Source organism: Aplysia californica, unplaced genomic scaffold (assembly GCF_000002075.1).
Source record: "Aplysia californica isolate F4 #8 unplaced genomic scaffold, AplCal3.0 scaffold00398, whole genome shotgun sequence".
Taxonomy (NCBI): domain Eukaryota; kingdom Metazoa; phylum Mollusca; class Gastropoda; order Aplysiida; family Aplysiidae; genus Aplysia; species Aplysia californica.
This window is the reverse complement of record NW_004797668.1, coordinates 132,399-150,091: the sequence shown is the minus strand read 5'-3', so window position 1 is coordinate 150,091 and position 17,693 is coordinate 132,399. Positions and strand designations below refer to the sequence as shown.

General features: G+C 38.9%; 1 protein-coding gene across 2 annotated transcripts in view; it reads right to left on the bottom strand.

Annotated features, from left to right (window-relative positions):
• Positions 1-17,693, bottom strand: part of LOC101851138 (aldehyde dehydrogenase family 3 member B1) — a 38,232-nt gene that overhangs the window by 6,411 nt on the left and 14,128 nt on the right. For both annotated transcript variants that reach the window (XM_005103947.2, XM_005103948.2), the window contains exons 4-13: positions 16,175-16,310; positions 12,102-12,187; positions 11,204-11,367; positions 10,055-10,181; positions 9,431-9,534; positions 6,724-6,850; positions 5,597-5,667; positions 4,564-4,679; positions 2,921-3,050; positions 983-1,118 (exon numbers count right to left, since the gene is read on the bottom strand). In XM_005103947.2, the coding sequence (XP_005104004.1) occupies positions 983-1,118; positions 2,921-3,050; positions 4,564-4,679; positions 5,597-5,667; positions 6,724-6,850; positions 9,431-9,534; positions 10,055-10,181; positions 11,204-11,367; positions 12,102-12,187; positions 16,175-16,310 (1,197 nt within the window). The remainder of the gene's footprint in view (positions 1-982; positions 1,119-2,920; positions 3,051-4,563; positions 4,680-5,596; positions 5,668-6,723; positions 6,851-9,430; positions 9,535-10,054; positions 10,182-11,203; positions 11,368-12,101; positions 12,188-16,174; positions 16,311-17,693) is intronic.

The following is a 17,693-nucleotide window of genomic DNA, read 5'->3' as shown; positions in this document are numbered from 1 at the left end:
TTGACAAATTTGGGATTTGGGATTTTAACCCCTACCAAACTCAATTAATTTTTTATGCAAGTTAAAATGGAATAACTTAATTTTCTTTTTTGTTACTTGCTATACACATGTTGATTAAAAAGTGTACAAAATTGCATTGCGTGTTGAAGTATGCTCTCGAAGTTGTACACTTTTTCTCAAATGTTCCTTAATTTTTGTTGACTAGTTTATAATACTTAACTGGACACTAGCACAAAAATCACATTTTACAAGAAACAGAACTAGGGTGATGGCAGTGGCAATACTGAAAAAAAAAGAAGAAAAAAATAGAAGAGACTGACCATTTTGTAACATAATGCCCAAAAGTCACAAACTCAAAACAAGCAAAAAAAAGGAGTAGTTACAAAAAATGGAAGATACTGATCTTTTTCTATTGAATATTACTCGCTCGAGATTTTTCCATGACACAAGTGTACTGAATTCACCTGCATAAACGGCAGCTTATTATGCACACATCCTTTCAGATTTTAGATAATTGGAACACAGGAAGAAACACAGCAGAAATAGACTAATTTTTCTTTACTTTACATACGTACACTATATTCTTTACTTTCCATCAGTACACAGGCTAAAACATATCACAATACATTAAAACAGAAAAGAAAAAAAGAATAAGAAAGACTCTTGGCAAGAAAAAAATAATCTTGCATACAACAAAAATCTGGAGGACACCCACCCCTGTTTTGTTTTTCTAACACAACAATGACAGCAACAAACACCCCTCTTCCAATACATAGTACAAAACCAAAAACATTAGCTAGAGTAATTTTGAGTATACTCTTAATAGTTTGCACAACAACTGCCCTTTAAAAGGTACCGTACCAACCACAACAACATCACATGACAAACAGAACCTTTCAACTTTTACACAGGCGAGTCAGGAGTTCCAAGCAAGGGCAAAGATTTACACAGCAGTGACTCACTTATTCAGGTTCATTCTTACCTTATAAAACATAGCAAACATGGCTCCCATCACCACAAAAGGGAGGAAACTGAACACGCCGGTTCTTTTGACTTTCTTCTTCATGATCCACTGCAGCCAGCCCAGCTTGGTGTCACTGTATGGAGGGTACCTCAGCCTGGGGACAGAACACACTCGGAACTTGAGCCCTTTCCACCACAATGTTGGAACCGCTGAGCCGGTGAGCCACTGACAGCGGCTCGGGCACATTTCTTTTCGATGACTTTGATGTCAAATTACTTTTTGGCAATTGAGGAAAACAGGTCTCTTTTACCAGGATTTCATTCAATAGATGAAGAACTACTGAAATTTAACTCCACTTCTTTTGATTTAAGGGCCAATTTAGTGATGTACTTATCAATTTCAGATTTGAGTACCAAAAGAGGGTCACGGCATAGTGAGTTAAAGAGGAACAGCTTCAGAATTAAGTACGGTACAGTATTGATACACTGTCCCTTTTGAACATTGCTGAGTCATTCAAAGAGTGGAGAATTTTTTGTGCTTGTTGGGGTTTTTTTTAATATAAGTGTTTTTTACGCCCCTATCGACATAATATAGATCGTTTAGGAGTACCCTGCCTGTCAAAGCCAACCCAGGCTGAGAGGGATACAGTATCCCAGCAGAAAGACTGAAATATTCTATAAAAATGTTCTCCCCTCGCCAGAATTGAACTCCGGTCTCCTGAGTGCGACGGTGAAGCGCCAAACTGCTACACCACAGATGCTAGTCTTCAAGTGGGAGTACCTCCAGTGTTAGTGCCACTATCAGATAAGACCAAACTAAGCAAGTGAGGAGCCTAAAAAAACTCAAAACAACACAAGTGTAAGAATATCTTATTGGTGATTCAAACCAAAGTCACTGGCATCTTAATCTAGTGTGACTGCAATGGAACTAATGGCTCTAAAAGATTTTGATACCATATGGCAGCATCAATTGAAATTTCTGGAGAGTGTGTAGCATTTTGAGGAGTTCTATAAATTTCACACCTTTCTTTTTTCTTAATTAAAGTACAGTCAAACATGTCTTAGATGGCCACCTTTTGTCAAGGAGAAAATTGGCCATCTTACACAGTGTCATTATAATGTTAAAAAATCACAAAGGGGGGGGTGGGGGGGGGGAGTGGCCACTTGTACATGTCTTACACCGGAGAATGTTAGAGCAGGTTGAACTACACGCGTCACCGATACACTCAGTAAGACCAGAACCATTGGTTGGGCTATACAAATTTCGTCCAATAAAAATGTCCATGCTGTCATGGAAGGAAAACCAAGATGGCCAACAAACAATATAACAAAAAGTATAGTATAAGCCGCAGTGAAAGAGAGGTATGGAGTCTGTTTCCATGTTCATTCCCCACAATATAACGCGTTATCGGAACACTTTTGAGTCACGCAAGAGTCAGGCTCCATTCTTTAAATTAATTTCAACACACTAATCAATGTTTTCCTGTTCACCACAGCTTGTACTCCTGGATCACTATGTACAGCCGTCATAATTAAGGTCACCACCATTTTGCGGGTTGTTTTGTTAACTAATTATTAAGAGTATAAAAATCAGACCATAAAAAGGACTGACCAATTCAACTTCTGGCCGAAGCCAATGTACCAAATTTTGTAAAATGGTAACACTTTCCATACAATAGTTACCTTCTTAAACCTAAAAAACACATTTGAAAAAAAATAAAATAAAATAATGCCCCCCGCTTCACAAACATCCAGGCAGCAACAGGTGGCTATTGCAAGCTAAACTGTCTTTTACTACAGGGGCAAAGACAAGACAAAGATATAACAAGATCCAAGAACTATGTCCCCTAAATGATAGACTGTTCTCACAGCTGCAGGAGCTGATGAACCCCTCCCCGCTTCCTGAATTCAGATGATATACAGCAGGTGCAACAGTAAAAAATGAAGCTCAACTTACTGATTGACCGAATCCAGGGCCAGAGATTTCTCCAAGACAGCCTTCTGGTGGCTGAAAGAGTCAAACGAGTGTTTCCCGTGGTACCTTCCCATGCCACTGTTGCCAACACCACCAAAAGGAAGAGTATTCACTGAAATACAAAATGACATTGTTTACTACTAAAACAAAAGATTCTCTACAGTGGTCTAGCGGTTAGGCTCTTGGACTCGCCACAATAAGGTCGTTGGTTCGAGTCCCATCAGGGGGGCCCGACAGTGTGTCCTTGGGAAAGGCACATACACCAATTTTCCTAATTTCCCACAGGTGGGAATGGGTACCTGGCCTATAGACAGCCAAAGATCTTGTCAGTTTGTTTGTGTTTGAGTGCTTAACCAGCTGCTTGCACTGTATTCTTCCTGAGAAGCTGAGAATGTTGCTGAGTGTTCTACAGTCTACTGGGGTGATAATATAGATTGTAAAATACAAAGAGCTTTCTGTTATGAGAGGATATGTGCTATACAAATGTTGTTTATTACTATTACTATTACTGTGGTCTTTAGGTCTCTACATGAATTCCAAATTTCTAAACCAGCATTGTGTCTGTATCGAGTTGAATAAGTTCAAATAAATTTCAGTTTATGGGCAGCTGGCATGACAACTGCAACATTTCACCAAGGACCAAGCCTAGGGCAATACACCGTCCTGTCACAAAACATGATACAACAAAGTTCCACAGAAATAGCAGTTCACAGAGCGGACCACACAACCATGCCCACCAAGCATCCACTGAGTTTAATTTTTTTTTTCAAACATAGTCTCATATCATTGTTGTTATTCAGTGCTAGGGAAAAAAACACAGGTTGCAAACAGATAGTAGTACAGTATGTTTTAGTAGAGGTTTTACGGTGCTCACAACTGCACAAGGTCATATGAGCACCAAGGGATGGATGTCAAAAGAGAAGTCCTTACAGGGAATCAGACTTACTCTGCTCACCTTTCTAGCTTCAACAGCACAAAGTGTAGTACAGTATGACATGCACAACAAGGACAAGCCACAGTTGTAACTTTCACTACAGAAGTGTCAGCCTAGCAGGATCAACAGAAACGTGAAGATCACCACATCATCAGCAAGCTACTCAAATATACTAAGCCCAGAGAGCACCATTTTTTAGGAGCGAGAACAAAAGTTTCATTTTTTAAGACAATCGTATCCACAAGATGTATTTGTTCTTCTTTTTATTTTTTAAACATTTAGAATTTAAATTTTGACAGAGAGTTTCTTTAGTAGAAGCAACTATTACCACAGATTAATAAATGGCAGTTAAAAAATATTTTTGAAATTTGGGGTTTCATACATCCAATCAGCTGGCTGGCGATATGCTACTGAGTCATCAAACACAAGGTAACAAGCGCTGGATCAGCAGCAACAGCAGCAACAACTTTTTCTCTGTGAACCCTTCAGCTTCCAGGGGATAACAAGTTTTAGTTCATTTGGTAAAGGTTTTATGGCGATCGCAACTGAATAAGGTCATATGAATGCACGGGATACAAGTTGGCTGTTTACAGGTTAATTCACAGCACAGCTTGGTTTTACTTTGCCAGTCAGAATGGTTGAAGTACCTAAAAATACATTGTAAAAATTCAGTTTTAAACCAAAAACTTACATCCACCGTGGACGACTGTGTCATTGACCAGAAAGGCGCCGCTGCTCGTCCCCAGCCGGAACTCCTGAATCAGAGACTTGTTGTTGCTGAACACATACAGGGACAGGGGCTTGTCTCTGGAAATGGAGCAGGAGATATAAATCAAAGTTTCAAACTATTCTGTTGGAAGAAAAGTACTGTCGAGCCTGCTCTAAGGGCCGCCAGTATATAACAATCACTGTACAAATGGCCATTTCCCACTTCTCAATGTGCATTTTTTATACATTACAATGACACAAGGTAAGACCACCACCTGTCTGAGATGGCCATTTTTCTCCTTGATAACAGGCAGCTGTCTCAGACAAGTTCAAACATATATTTAAATATCTAAATTAAGAAAGTTGTCAAGAAAAACAACAAGTAAAACATTCAGTTAAAAAGTCCTCTATCGACAAAGCTAGAAGAATCTAAATGCCAGTTTTCATTTTATAGGCTTAAAAAACTTTAAAAAGTGAAAAAGATTCTACATATTAATGAGCGTGCCAGAGGGTGGGGACAAACAGTTTCAATGCAAGTCAGTAGAAAGTGATGTTGGAATAACACACAAGTACATCTCTCCCTAGATGCAGACGTGTGATACTAACTTTGGCATACTATCTTGGTCTTCTTTCCCTCCCTTTTCTTTACTCTAAACACTCATTACTATACCCGCTGGGCAGGAGCACTGTTCTCTCAAGTTTTTCTCATGCTGGATGCAGTTTCAGATAATCTTGGTTCAGAACCCTTAGGAGTACTTTTTGAATTTAGTCGTTTTGCAAGTTCTCAAAGATTATTACCCACTAAAAGTCCCACTAGAGACAGACAATTATTTAATGGTGTTGAACGAAGTATTAACTCCACACCAGACTGTCCAACAAAACCACTTCGTTCAACGCTTTGCCTTCAGAACGATTTATTTGAGTACACTGTTTCCAAAATCTTTTTTAAAAGTGTGCTGTGACAAAAGAAATATCAAAGACTAAAAGAAAACAATACAGTCTGTGAGAGTTATCACCTGTCGTTGATGATCTTGATGGCCTCTGCATGGTCTTGAACAGGCATGATCGGCAGCAAAGGCCCAAAGATCTGAAACAAGAAAATTGATATCACTTTTAAATTGTACTCCACAAAACAAAAATTCCTACATTACCCTTTTGATAGCTGGATACATGCTGATATATGAAGGGGAAAAAGTAGAGATGAGAGATATATAAATCAAGTTATATGACAACTATAAAATACAGCCCAAACTCAGTTGTACAAGGCGTGATTTAGCTTAGAATAAAATGTGAAGAGTCAAAAGAATTTTTTGTCTTACTTTATTTTAAAGAGGACATCTAAAATCAATCCTTCAAAATCAATTAGTTTTCAATTCCTTCCGAAACAACAATGGCGTGACCTACAGAATCATCTGCTATAAAAGTCATTCATTAAGCCAGAGGCAAACATGAAAAACCATAAAATTCACTGGAAAAGGAGGCTTTTCAAAAAAAGGATAAATAATGCCGCATTGTCCTTCCACTCGGATTTTCTAAACACTTCTCCTGCTTGTATTGTATCAGTATGTCAGCATTTGGAAAACTAAAAGTACCTCTGCCTGCTACTGGCAAAAAACATGCAGTTCCCACCAACACTTGAAGCAATAGTTGTTTAAGATTTATGCCCCCATCAATGCTATTTATAGACCATCTAGGATGTCAAGGCAACCCAACCTGAGAGGGATACATCCTTAGAGAAAGACAGAGATACTCGCAGGTGAAGCAACAAGTTTCAATTATCAGTAGTCAGGTAAGGAAAAAATGCCTGACTATTTCACTTTATGCCAAATCCCATCTTCACAGATCTGTCCTACATTAACTCTTAAAAGTCGGCAGATCTTGTAACCAGATTATGCATTGAAGGTTTTTTTGGGGGTTTTTCCTCTCTTACTTTACTAAATTCTTATATTGTGTCAAATCTTCAGTCTTTTTTTTTTTAAATGTTGGTTGGTATTACATGCTTGTAGCTTTAAAGCTATCTTTTTTTATGCAGAAAATGCTAACATTAACATATTTCAAATTAAACTTGCTGCGATAAGCAGGGAATAGGCCTATGATCTGTAAGAGTTAAGAAGTGAAGTAAAAAAAGCAAACCGCCTCTCACCTCATCCTGCATGACTGGATCCGTCAGTTTCACATCGCGAAGAACAGTGGGAGCGATGTACTTTTCTTCCTCCACGTCTCCCCCACCAACAGCTACCTCTGCGCCTTTTTTCAGTTTCTGAACCCTCCTGCGATATAGAGGGATAGTAAAGAGAGAAAAAAAATGTTTTACAAAATTCAAGAATAAAACCAGCTCAGATTTTTTAAATCTTAACATTCTAATTGAAAAATGCAGAGTAATTGACGGATGTACTTATTATGGCCAAATAAAAGAGAGAAAAAATGTCATCATACACAAGCTGAAACACGTGTTAAAATATGGACAAAATGTCCTCAAGGTTTAAGAAGTCAAATTATTCTTGTTATTATGCTGTAGATTACAAAAATTAAATATGAAAAAGGCCTCATTTTGACTGATACTGAATATGGATGATGACAGGAACACTGAAAGATATGCTATGAGTTTCCAACCCCCATGAACACTGTAAAGCTATCTTTATCCCTTTGAAGCCTGAGGTTTTGATTTTGATAGCGTTAGTTCCCCTAGGTTTCTCGTTCATGTGCTTGCATGGACAAATGGGAGCAAAGCTGTAGAATACCGATTTATCAGGCATTTGGGACACGACAACCCTGAGGCCCAGACGAAAATACAAGTCTTTCGGGCACAAAGGATTACGAGGTGGCATCTCTATAGTGCGATCAAAAATTCATGGCGCAACTTATCCTCAAATATCTCTTTAACGGGTGAATCAATGTCATCCATACTTTGAACAGTAGTTTGTATCAATTTGTCTCAACTAAATCATATTTTTCCAGAACAGTTGAGGCTAGATTAAAAAACTTTTCTTCATAAATTTATATAAAATACTTGAAATCTCTGTCACACGTAAAATGGTATTGTTCACAACACTTCCGGCTTCTCACACACATTTTGATTACGCATATATGGCCTACGTCATAGCTCATCAATAACAATTTTTACTTGCAAAACTTGTTGCAAGAAACTATTTTTACAGTGAACACATTTTTTTTTTCACTAATGGTTCTCAAAACATGTGTTCAATAAGTATAATGTCCTGATTAGAAAAAAATGACGGACTTGCTATTAAAAGCATTATTGCCCCATCAACCCATACACCAACTGAACTTGTGCAAACCGAGTAAACATTGAAAAAGGACTAACCAGACCAGAGCCTCCATCAAACAAACAACTTTTAAGATTAAAAAGCCAACTTTTCTCACACACATGTAAAAAAAAAAAAATAGAAGAAAGTCAACAGTTAAATCTGGAGCACCTGCCCCTCAAAAGACCATCTAAGGTCCTTACCACACCAGAAATATCCACAGAAAAATAAGAAACACTACATTAAAAGTCATGACCTCTTGTACCATATATCATCTGTTGCATACTTTACTTTACTTTACTTTTCCGATCCAGCGGCCATTTGGGTTCTAGCCCTTTGGTCTGTCGACATGGCAAAGAATTGACAGGTTTTAATCAGCTGTGCTTTGTCGCTGTATAGAGTGTTTCCGATGTCTGGGGAGGCAGGTAGATAGGTGCTATGCAAGTCACAAAGTGCTGGGCAGTTAAAGAGGTGGTGTGGTACTGTTTCATCCTGGCAGTCGCACAACGGGCAGTCGGGTGGGGTATCCTTGCGGATCCTATTAAGGTAGGAGTTTAGTGGTATGTGTTGTGTTCGCAGGCGAAATATCGTGACTTGTTCTCTTCTACTCAGGGAATTTATTGCATCTTTAGAGTTGGGGGCTGTCATGTGTGCAAATACAGTTCTTCCAGTTTTGCCCATTGCCCATCCATTCAGCCACTGTTCCCTGGTGTTGCATTTGATGATGTTCTTGGCTGTCTGTTGTGATACTGGGTTGTGAGGTTGTGTCTGTGATGCTCCCTTCTTGGCAAGGGTGTCTGCTCTGTCGTTTCCTGGGATATTGCTGTGGCCAGGTATCCACTGTAGTGTCAGGTCGATGGCATAGGTCTGTATGAACGTATTGATTGTTTGAGCCACGGATAGGCAGGCTGGGCTTTCGAAATTCATGTTTTTCAGAGCTTGGAGTACTGACTTTCCATCTGTGAAGATTCTGTTGCATAAAATCACTGAGAAAACAAAAATTCCATATACTCTCAAGACAGAAAAAGTATTCCAAATATTTGAAGATATAAGTGGACAAAGCAAGAAGGAAATACCACATTCATGAATGCTGCACATGATAATAGAGATAATTCATTATTTCACAACTGTATATAAGACCAATTATGAAACAATACGTCGCAGCGAGGTGAAATCAGGCGCTCATCAATTTTTCGGCGGGTGGAGTTATTGGTATCATCTTAAAGCTTGTTCAGTTGCCTTGCTATCAATGAAAAAAATGCCCATCTATCTTGAATAGAAGTCAAGATATTTGAGATTGAAGAAGGTGAGGTTGCCTGATTTCAAAGGTAGAATAAGTGAGAAAATGGCCGCCAAAGTATGTTTATTTCCATAGCTTGGTAGTCCGTGGAAACTGAAAAATTACATTTTGTGCATTTAATAGACGTTTTTCAGTAAAAACCTAACCATAAAAGTGTTCATAATTGGACAACAGTGGTGTTACGCCAAAAAAATATCAGTTTCTTCAATTTCAGTATTTTGACAAGAGCTTGGTTTCACCACGCTGGCTCACATACAGTATTGAAAAAAAGAATCGTTATTAACTGAAAGTGTTTTTCGTTGACGATCCGGCCAAAACTGTCGCTGCTCTTTGGGTCAGCAGTGTAGAAGGCTTCAATGGTTGCCTTCAGGTTTTTAATCAGTTCATCCTGGAAGGGAAAAGAGAGGAACAAAAAATAACAAAAGTGCATACAAGCAGAGAGACATATAAGAGACAAGAGCTAGAAACCAGATGAAAAAAACTTTCAGTTTCAAAAAGTGCAGAAAGGAGACGGTCATGTGGTTTTTTGTGTTGTACAGTTGACTCAAAATCTAAAAAACTTGTAGAGACCCTACTTCAAACCTTGAACACTTCCTTTTGTGATAATACACTTAGCGACACATTCTGTTCACCTCAAATCTCCCCAAATTCGATAGATGAGGAAGAGAAACCTATAACCCACAAATGTCCATTTTCAAGATTTCCAGCAGCACCCCACTTCACCATCTAGAGGAGAAACACCAATACATACTTATCAAAACTAACCAGTCCCTCAATAATCTACCTCTAAGGTATGTATACCAACAACTGGTCGATGCAGGCTAAAAGATACTTTCCTACCAGTCTATATTTCTCCAGTGTCAAGATATCTCTACACACTTTACTATTTCTATGATATTTCTATTCACCTGCATGTCTTTCTGACACATCACGTAGTCAGGAGCAACACACGTCTGTCCGGCATTTGCAAACTTCCCCCAGCACAACCTGCGCGCCACCACCTCCATGTCGGTACCTTTGTCCACGTATGCCGGGCTGGTAGAGTGAGGGCAAAATGTTTAGAAGAACATTTAATAAAGTACAGTACTCCCTCCAATATCTCTGACAATATTTCAGACAGTTCCACAATAGGTGAAAATCCAGGTAGAAACAAAATATTTATTACTTATTTTATGCCTGTATAAACGCTTCTCGTATTCTTAAACGCTTGTCCCATACTCTCATAAAGACTTTCAAAATTTGGAGTTTGAGAGACCAATAGTACATAAAAATAAAACATTGTGTGTATATTTGTTAATAATTTTACCAAAATTAAAACTTTGAGTACTCATAAAACTTTCAGCTAAAAAAATCCACAATGTTCCGAGTTCATGAAATGTGAAACATGATAGGACTAGGGCACACTGTATACTTTTTAAAAGATATTTTATTGCTATACAGAATAAAAGATGCCAATAGATTAAGAACAAGTAGTACACCTTCAGATTCAGCATGACAATGAGCATGACATTAATGCTGCATCTTTGCCTAAAACAAAAAAAGCTGTCTTACTTGTGAGGTAAAACTTTTATACTTATTTCAGTTAAGACATTCAAAACTTTATTTGCATGAAGGAGTCATGAAGGAGAGCAAACATAACCTCAAACCAAAACAGAGACCTTATGCTTCACAAAAGAAGTTCCAAAAGGGTAAACCTACATCGCACGTCTAGTGAGAACTTCATCAGTTTCAGTCTCATGTACTGGGACAAGTATCAAAAAATGATAATGATTGATCTTCAAGTATTAAAATTGTCTTTTTGCTATTTACTGAGTTTAACGCTCACTAGAAATAGTAGACATAACTTCAAAGGCAAAGCACTTGGACCCACGTCAAGACAGTGGGTTGATAGGATATTCTAGGAAGGATGAAAATAATAATTTGAACCCCACTTACATCCAAACCTCAAACTTTTACAAGTATCGTAATATACAGAGCAACAACAGCTGACCAGTTCTTCCATAGGTGAAAATGTTAATCACATCAAAAAGGTGGATCAGTAGAAACTTTCCAGTCACCTTTTCCCTCCTAGCTCCAGCAGAACGGGCGTCAGGTGTTTCGAAGCGGCTTCCATCACAATACGAGCCACGAAACTGTTCCCTGTGTACATAATGAAGTCAAACTTCTCCTTGAGCAAAGCCGTTGTCTCAGGCACTGCCCCATTCACAACTTTGATGCAGTCCTGTAAAAAAGAAAAATAAACAATATCCTTCTTATTTCTATGGGTCCTTCTGTGTGTTTTAGTAAATTTTTTAAGGCATTTGCAACACAATCAGGTCATATAAGTGCCAAAGATTAGAGGTGTTACAAGAGAGTAACAAACATAGAAATGGAGGAGAGATAAGATTGATAATGTTTAATAAGAAAGAAGTTGTAAACAACACCAGAGCACCTGCCAACCACCTACATGGGTCTTCCATTGCGACACAAAGAGCTGAGAGGAAAAAACAGTCCTTGCGTAGTCGGCACGAGATCGAACCCTAAAAGAAGAAGATATTTTACCAAGTATTATCTCCATCTTTCTGCTGAGATTCCGTATGTCATACAGGCCAGGTTAGCCCTGACAGGCAGGATAGAAGTAGCCCGTCTCCAATATAAATCAAATTGTTCTATGTTTCAGTAAGCATTTTATGGCACTAGCAGCACAATTAGGTCATATAAGTGTTGAGGATAACAGATGTTACAAAAGAGTAACAAACACAAAAAAGAAGGAGAAATAGGAACAACATATTTTTGACAGGGAAAAAAAAGCAAACCACACCCGAACACTCGCCAACCACCCACATCAGTAAATTAATTACACGTTTATTAAAACAACCAGACAATAAAAATTCACTGGTGTTCATATGACCTTATGCAGTTGCGAGCACCGTAAAACCCCTATTAAAACCAAAAACAAAACAAAAATTCACTCACATTATCGACGTATTTGGGAAGGTAGTCCTGCAGAAACTGAGCAGAGGCAGCAGAGACTTCTGAAGGCTTCAACACCACACAGTTACCTAAGGATTACAAGCTGTTCTTTAAAAAGGGTTCTCAACATTCAAACTCTGTATACCCATTCAAAGTAGGGGTTAATGGTTTAGACATCTGCCGAGACTACCACCAGATAGTACAGTAGCTAGAGCAGGCAACCAGAAATCAGACAGAAACAGAGAAAGGGGCATGCCCAGGGAAAGAGGGATAGAGATCTCGGAGAAACATTAGTCAAGAACAATATAACCATGCAACAAGTGACACAACAAGACAAAGACGTTTGCTTCTCCCATCAACACCGCAAAGTAACAGAGGCCAGAAATATAAAAAGTAAGTGAAATAAGTAAGTATACCTATTGGTACTTTCTAAAAAAAAGTAAATTTACTAACTGTTAGTTCATTTCATGGAGCCACACAAGTTATCACTAGTTAGTTATATGTAAAAAAAAAAACCCATCCTACTTTTTTTACCATTCAGCCCTACACCTTACAGCCTATGGGCAAACATGGTGTGTTGTAAGTAGCTCTGTATAATGTGCTGCCTGAGTCAGGCTGAGAGGCACGCACAGTTTATTTCCCGATCGATAGTGTTTATTTTTCGTCCACTTGAAATGTTAAGGTAGGCCTATGGCATTTCCTGTGGAATTTGTATAATGAGTATGATTTCTTGTTTGACCATTGAGTTGCATTTTATGAGGTGATAAGAGAGTATCGATGACAGCACAAACAGACACACGCACACGCGCACACACACACACACACACACACACACACACACACACACACACACACACACTCACACACACACACACTCACACACAGAAACAAACAAGTGCCATTCCACCACTGGTTTATGCTGAGCCTCATTTCAAAGTCCCTACTCAAATATCAAGATAGCTTCTATATATATATATATACAACAGAGTGAATGTGAACCATGTAAGAAGCTAACAATACTGATAATAACAATAACATAGAGAAAGGAAATCTAATGACAAAGCCGACCTGAAATCCTGCATAATATTTCAGACTTAACAATGTAAATGTTGTTTCAGAACACCCTCAGGGTATGGTTTATTACTGTACACAATACAATTCTGTGGCTTCGTGGTGAAATCGGGCTCTCATCAAAGTAATGAAATTTAATTCAGAAACCTACATTTTTCCACCCATGGGGCAATTTTTATCAATTTTTGGGGGGTTTTGGGCTCAACATCTTTATATGTCCGCTTCAAACACATTCCTGAGAAAATTGAACTGAAAAACATTGATAAAAGGCACCTTTTACTTTTACTTTTATCCGCCGCTTATACCTTTTGGATGTCGCGGGAAGAAGAGACGTCTCTCTGCCACCAGCCGTAGAGCTTGGGAATGGGGGGGATGCCATGAGTTGTTGGTGTTTCCCTGATTCCATCTAACCAGGTCTTTCTCAGTCGCCTTTTAGCCTTGTTGCCATTGAATTTTTTTATGTAGGCACGTAGTGCTGGATGGTGTTGGTAATCGCAAGAGATGTCCGAACAATTTGATTCTTTGTTGTTGGATGTGATGCATGACATCATTTGTGCCCGCCATTTCTCCGACTACTGAGTTTCTAATTTCGTCTCGTCTGGTCTTGTTTACTGCTTTTCTAAAGACATCACATTTCACATGTTGTAATTCTTTGCTCCAATATCTTGTTCGTGGTCCATGTTTGGCATTGATAGGTGAGTGTTGGGATGAATGCGGTGTTGATCATTTTGAGTTTTGTTGTAATGGGGATGTTAAGATGTTTCAGTAGTGGAGTAAGCTGGTAACTAACATTATTGGCCTTTTGTATTCGTGTTTCAATTTCTCTATTCAGTTGCCCATCCTCAGTCAATATACTTCCGAGGTACTTAAATTCTTAGACCTGTCTGAGACTGTTGTTGTTGATGTGTATCCTGAGTGGTTCTGGATTCCTGCTTACTTTCATTGTCTTTGTTTTGTTGATGTTGATCTTCATGTCGTAGTTGTTACATTCTTCATTTAATCTGGTGTTGTGGTGTTGGAGACTTTGTTCATCTTTGTGTTCCAGACTTTGATCATCAGTGAAGAGTAATTTATTTAAGGCGTCAGGTTCTGTGTTGGCCTCTTTTGTAATTCTACCCATATATATAATAAATAGAAGTGGCGATAGGACACAATCTTGTCTTACTCCGGATGTTATCTCGAACCATTCTGTGAGTCCCTCTGACGTTCTTACTGTAGTTGTGCTGTTATCGTAAATGGCACGGATGTTATCTAGAAGTTGGCCTCTTACAGTGTAGTTTTCGAGTTCTTTCCACAGCTTGTTTCTGTTCACTCTGTCGAACGCTTTCTCCTGGTCGATAAATACTATATTTAGTTCCCTGTTGTGTTCTATTACCCTTTCGCACATTTGTCGTAGGGCTAATATTGTGTTGGTGCATCTTCTTCCCTTTCTAAATCGATAAAAGGCACCAAAAAAAGTAGCCTAAATTTGCAGTCTCAAATGACTCTCAAGCTTTGGAAGTCACCAGACTTTCCGTTTCTTCCTTCCATTAGTTTCTTTCGTTATGAATAATCCGCTGCTGACTTGCTAGGCCTGTCACAGTTTCACCAGAGCCCGGTCAGCCTGCAACTTTTAGGGGAGTTCCAAGTTCTCCTTCAAGGCTAGCGTGACGCCTCAATGGCATAAAGCCACATCGTACTTTGTTGAACCCAGCAATCCCCTACTTTGTCCAGTTTCCACCTCCTGGGAACATATTTACCTACAAATTTTACCTCTGACGACAGACGACCTCCATCTCCTTCAATCACAAAAATTTTGACTTTTATTCAAAACAGGTGAGTATTGTTTTTTATCAAAAGTAAGGCAAATGAAGAGGATTTGAGATAACACCAATAACTCCATATGCCCAAAAATTGACAAGCACCTGATTCCACCGCGTTGTGACATGCATTGTTCTGTAATATATACGAATTCGACACTCGTATTCTCCACCATATCACGTATAGTACATAATATGGCTTCACAATTGATTTCTACCAATGCCACCAGGTGTGTTATACAATTTTCCCCGCCCAGGTAGGGTTAGATTACAGGTGTGGCATGATGCTTACTGAACCACGGGGGATAGAGAACTGACTTTGGATGAAGAAGACACAGCTGCAGGGCCTCATGCAATATGCATAAATAAGCAACAGAAGCTGAATCTTAAAAGGCAATGAGAAGACCGATAATGCGGTAGCTGGAGTGAAGGAGGGCAGAGAAATTTCTAGATGCCATTGTTACCAAGTAGTCCACGGAAAGTCAGGTCAATAACTGGCGCATTTAGTTTAGCTTTTGGTAAGAGTTTTACGGCACTTGCAAAATAGTTAAGTCACATAAGTGCCAATAATTAGTGGTGTTACAAAAGAGAAACAAACATAAAAAAAGAAGGAGAGATAGGGACGATAGATGTGGAATAAAAACGAAGAAGCAAATCATATCAGAGCACCCGTCAACCAACCACTTAGTACATGATGATAATAATAACAATTACAAGAATAAAAATAACAATAACAACCACAATAATAATAATAATAATAATAATAATAATAAAAATAATAATAATAATAATAATAATAACAATAATAATAATAATAATAATAATAATAATAATAATAATAATGATAATAATAATAAATTACATTTACATAGCGCTCAACCCTGATTAAAGAACACAGACTCTGAAAGCTTTACATGTACAAATAGCTACACATAAACAGTACATTCTGTTCCGACCAAAAATCTTGGTATACTGTCGAAATTGTCTAAGACAAAAGTGGCCGTTTAGACAGGTGATCGTCCTACACAGTCTCATTATAAGGTGAAAAATGCGCAAGGTAAGAAATGGGAAGTGGCCGTTTGTACAGGTGATTGTCTTATCCAGGTGGTCGTTTGTACAGGTGATTGTCTTATCCAGGTGGCCGTTAAAGCAGGTTGGACTATATCTCTTTCATCTAAAAACTTGAGATCCGGAAACCTCACCCACCAGCTGCGATAGCACCAATGAGGGGCAGGAGGGTCAGCTGGATGGGGTAGTTCCAAGCCCCGATGATGAGAGCCACACCATAAGGCTCTGACTGGATGTAGGCCGTGTCCATCATGTACAGGGCTGGCTTGCTCACCTGAGGAAAAAACAAACAAACACAAAACACACCTTGTCAATCAAGTCTGATATTTGTATGATGGTACACACTATGATTACCAAAAAATAAAATGTTCTGGCAATATAACAAAAGGTAGAGGAATATAACAATTTATTTGTTTATTGACAGTTTTATGGCACTTGCAACACAATTAGATCACAAAAGTGCCGAAGACTGGAGGTGTTACATAAAAAACACAAACACAAACACAAAGAGAAAAAAGAGGGAAGAGAGAAAAGAACAATATGTGTTTCACAAGAAAGAAGGAGAAAACCGCACCAGAGAACCCACCAACCACCCACAGACAATAAAAATCCATACTATAAGGCAGAGTACCAGGGGGAAGGAATTAGAAAAGACAGAAGAGGAGGAGGCAGGATAACATTTCTGAAAGGACAGGCCTCAGCTTCATTGAGGCTACTCGGACAGCAGAGAACAGTGAGGGATGGAGGCATGTTGTGAGACCACCAGCAACATAACTCCAACAGGACCCTAGCACATGTTAAAGTGGCGGTACCAAGTACGAGGTACAAGGTAAGAGGTGAGTACAGACTATACTCCCCTTTCCACATTGAAAGGAAATATTAATAAAACCTTCAATGTAACATCTTCATATTTTCTGGTTATAACCAAGGCAAGAATACAAAGAGTTTTAAAAACTCCTCAATCAGCAAGTTTGCTATAGGTTCATTCAGGGTTCAAATCAGATTCATTGCCAACTATAGTCAAAATTGTCCAAGACGGCAACCCATTGTCGAGGAGAAAAGTGTCTGTCTTCTTAGACAGGTGGACATATTGGACAGTGTCATAATATTTTCAAAAATGCAAGGGCGAAGCGGTCGTTTGTACGAGTGATTGTCTTGAACAGGTGTGACTGGATAAAACAAGGAGCAGCCTAAGTCCCCAATGGCTTGTGTCCCACGTGGGAAGGAGAGGGGCACAAGAAAAGGGACCTTCAGTGTACAGGGAATACTAGCTTGGAGGAGGAAAATCTTGAGGACAAGGTGGAGGAGGGTCAGTGAGACTTGGGGGGGGGGGGAGGGGGGGGGGAGAAGAACACATCTAGATGGACATAAAGATAAAAAGCCTAATGGTAAACACTGATGAAGGGAAGAAGATCAGAATAATCACGGGAGGGACCAAAACATACTAGAGAAGACAAGTGGTAAATAAAACACAGTCAAAATTGTGAAAGTTGGCAACCCACTTTCGAGGAGAAAAGCGTCCGTCTTAGACAGGTGGATGTCTTACATGGTGTCATTATAACATAAAATAAAACTTAAGGAGGAAATGGGAAGTGGTCATTTAAACTGGTGATTGTCTTATACAGGTAGCCGTTAGAGTAAGATCAACTGGATTTTT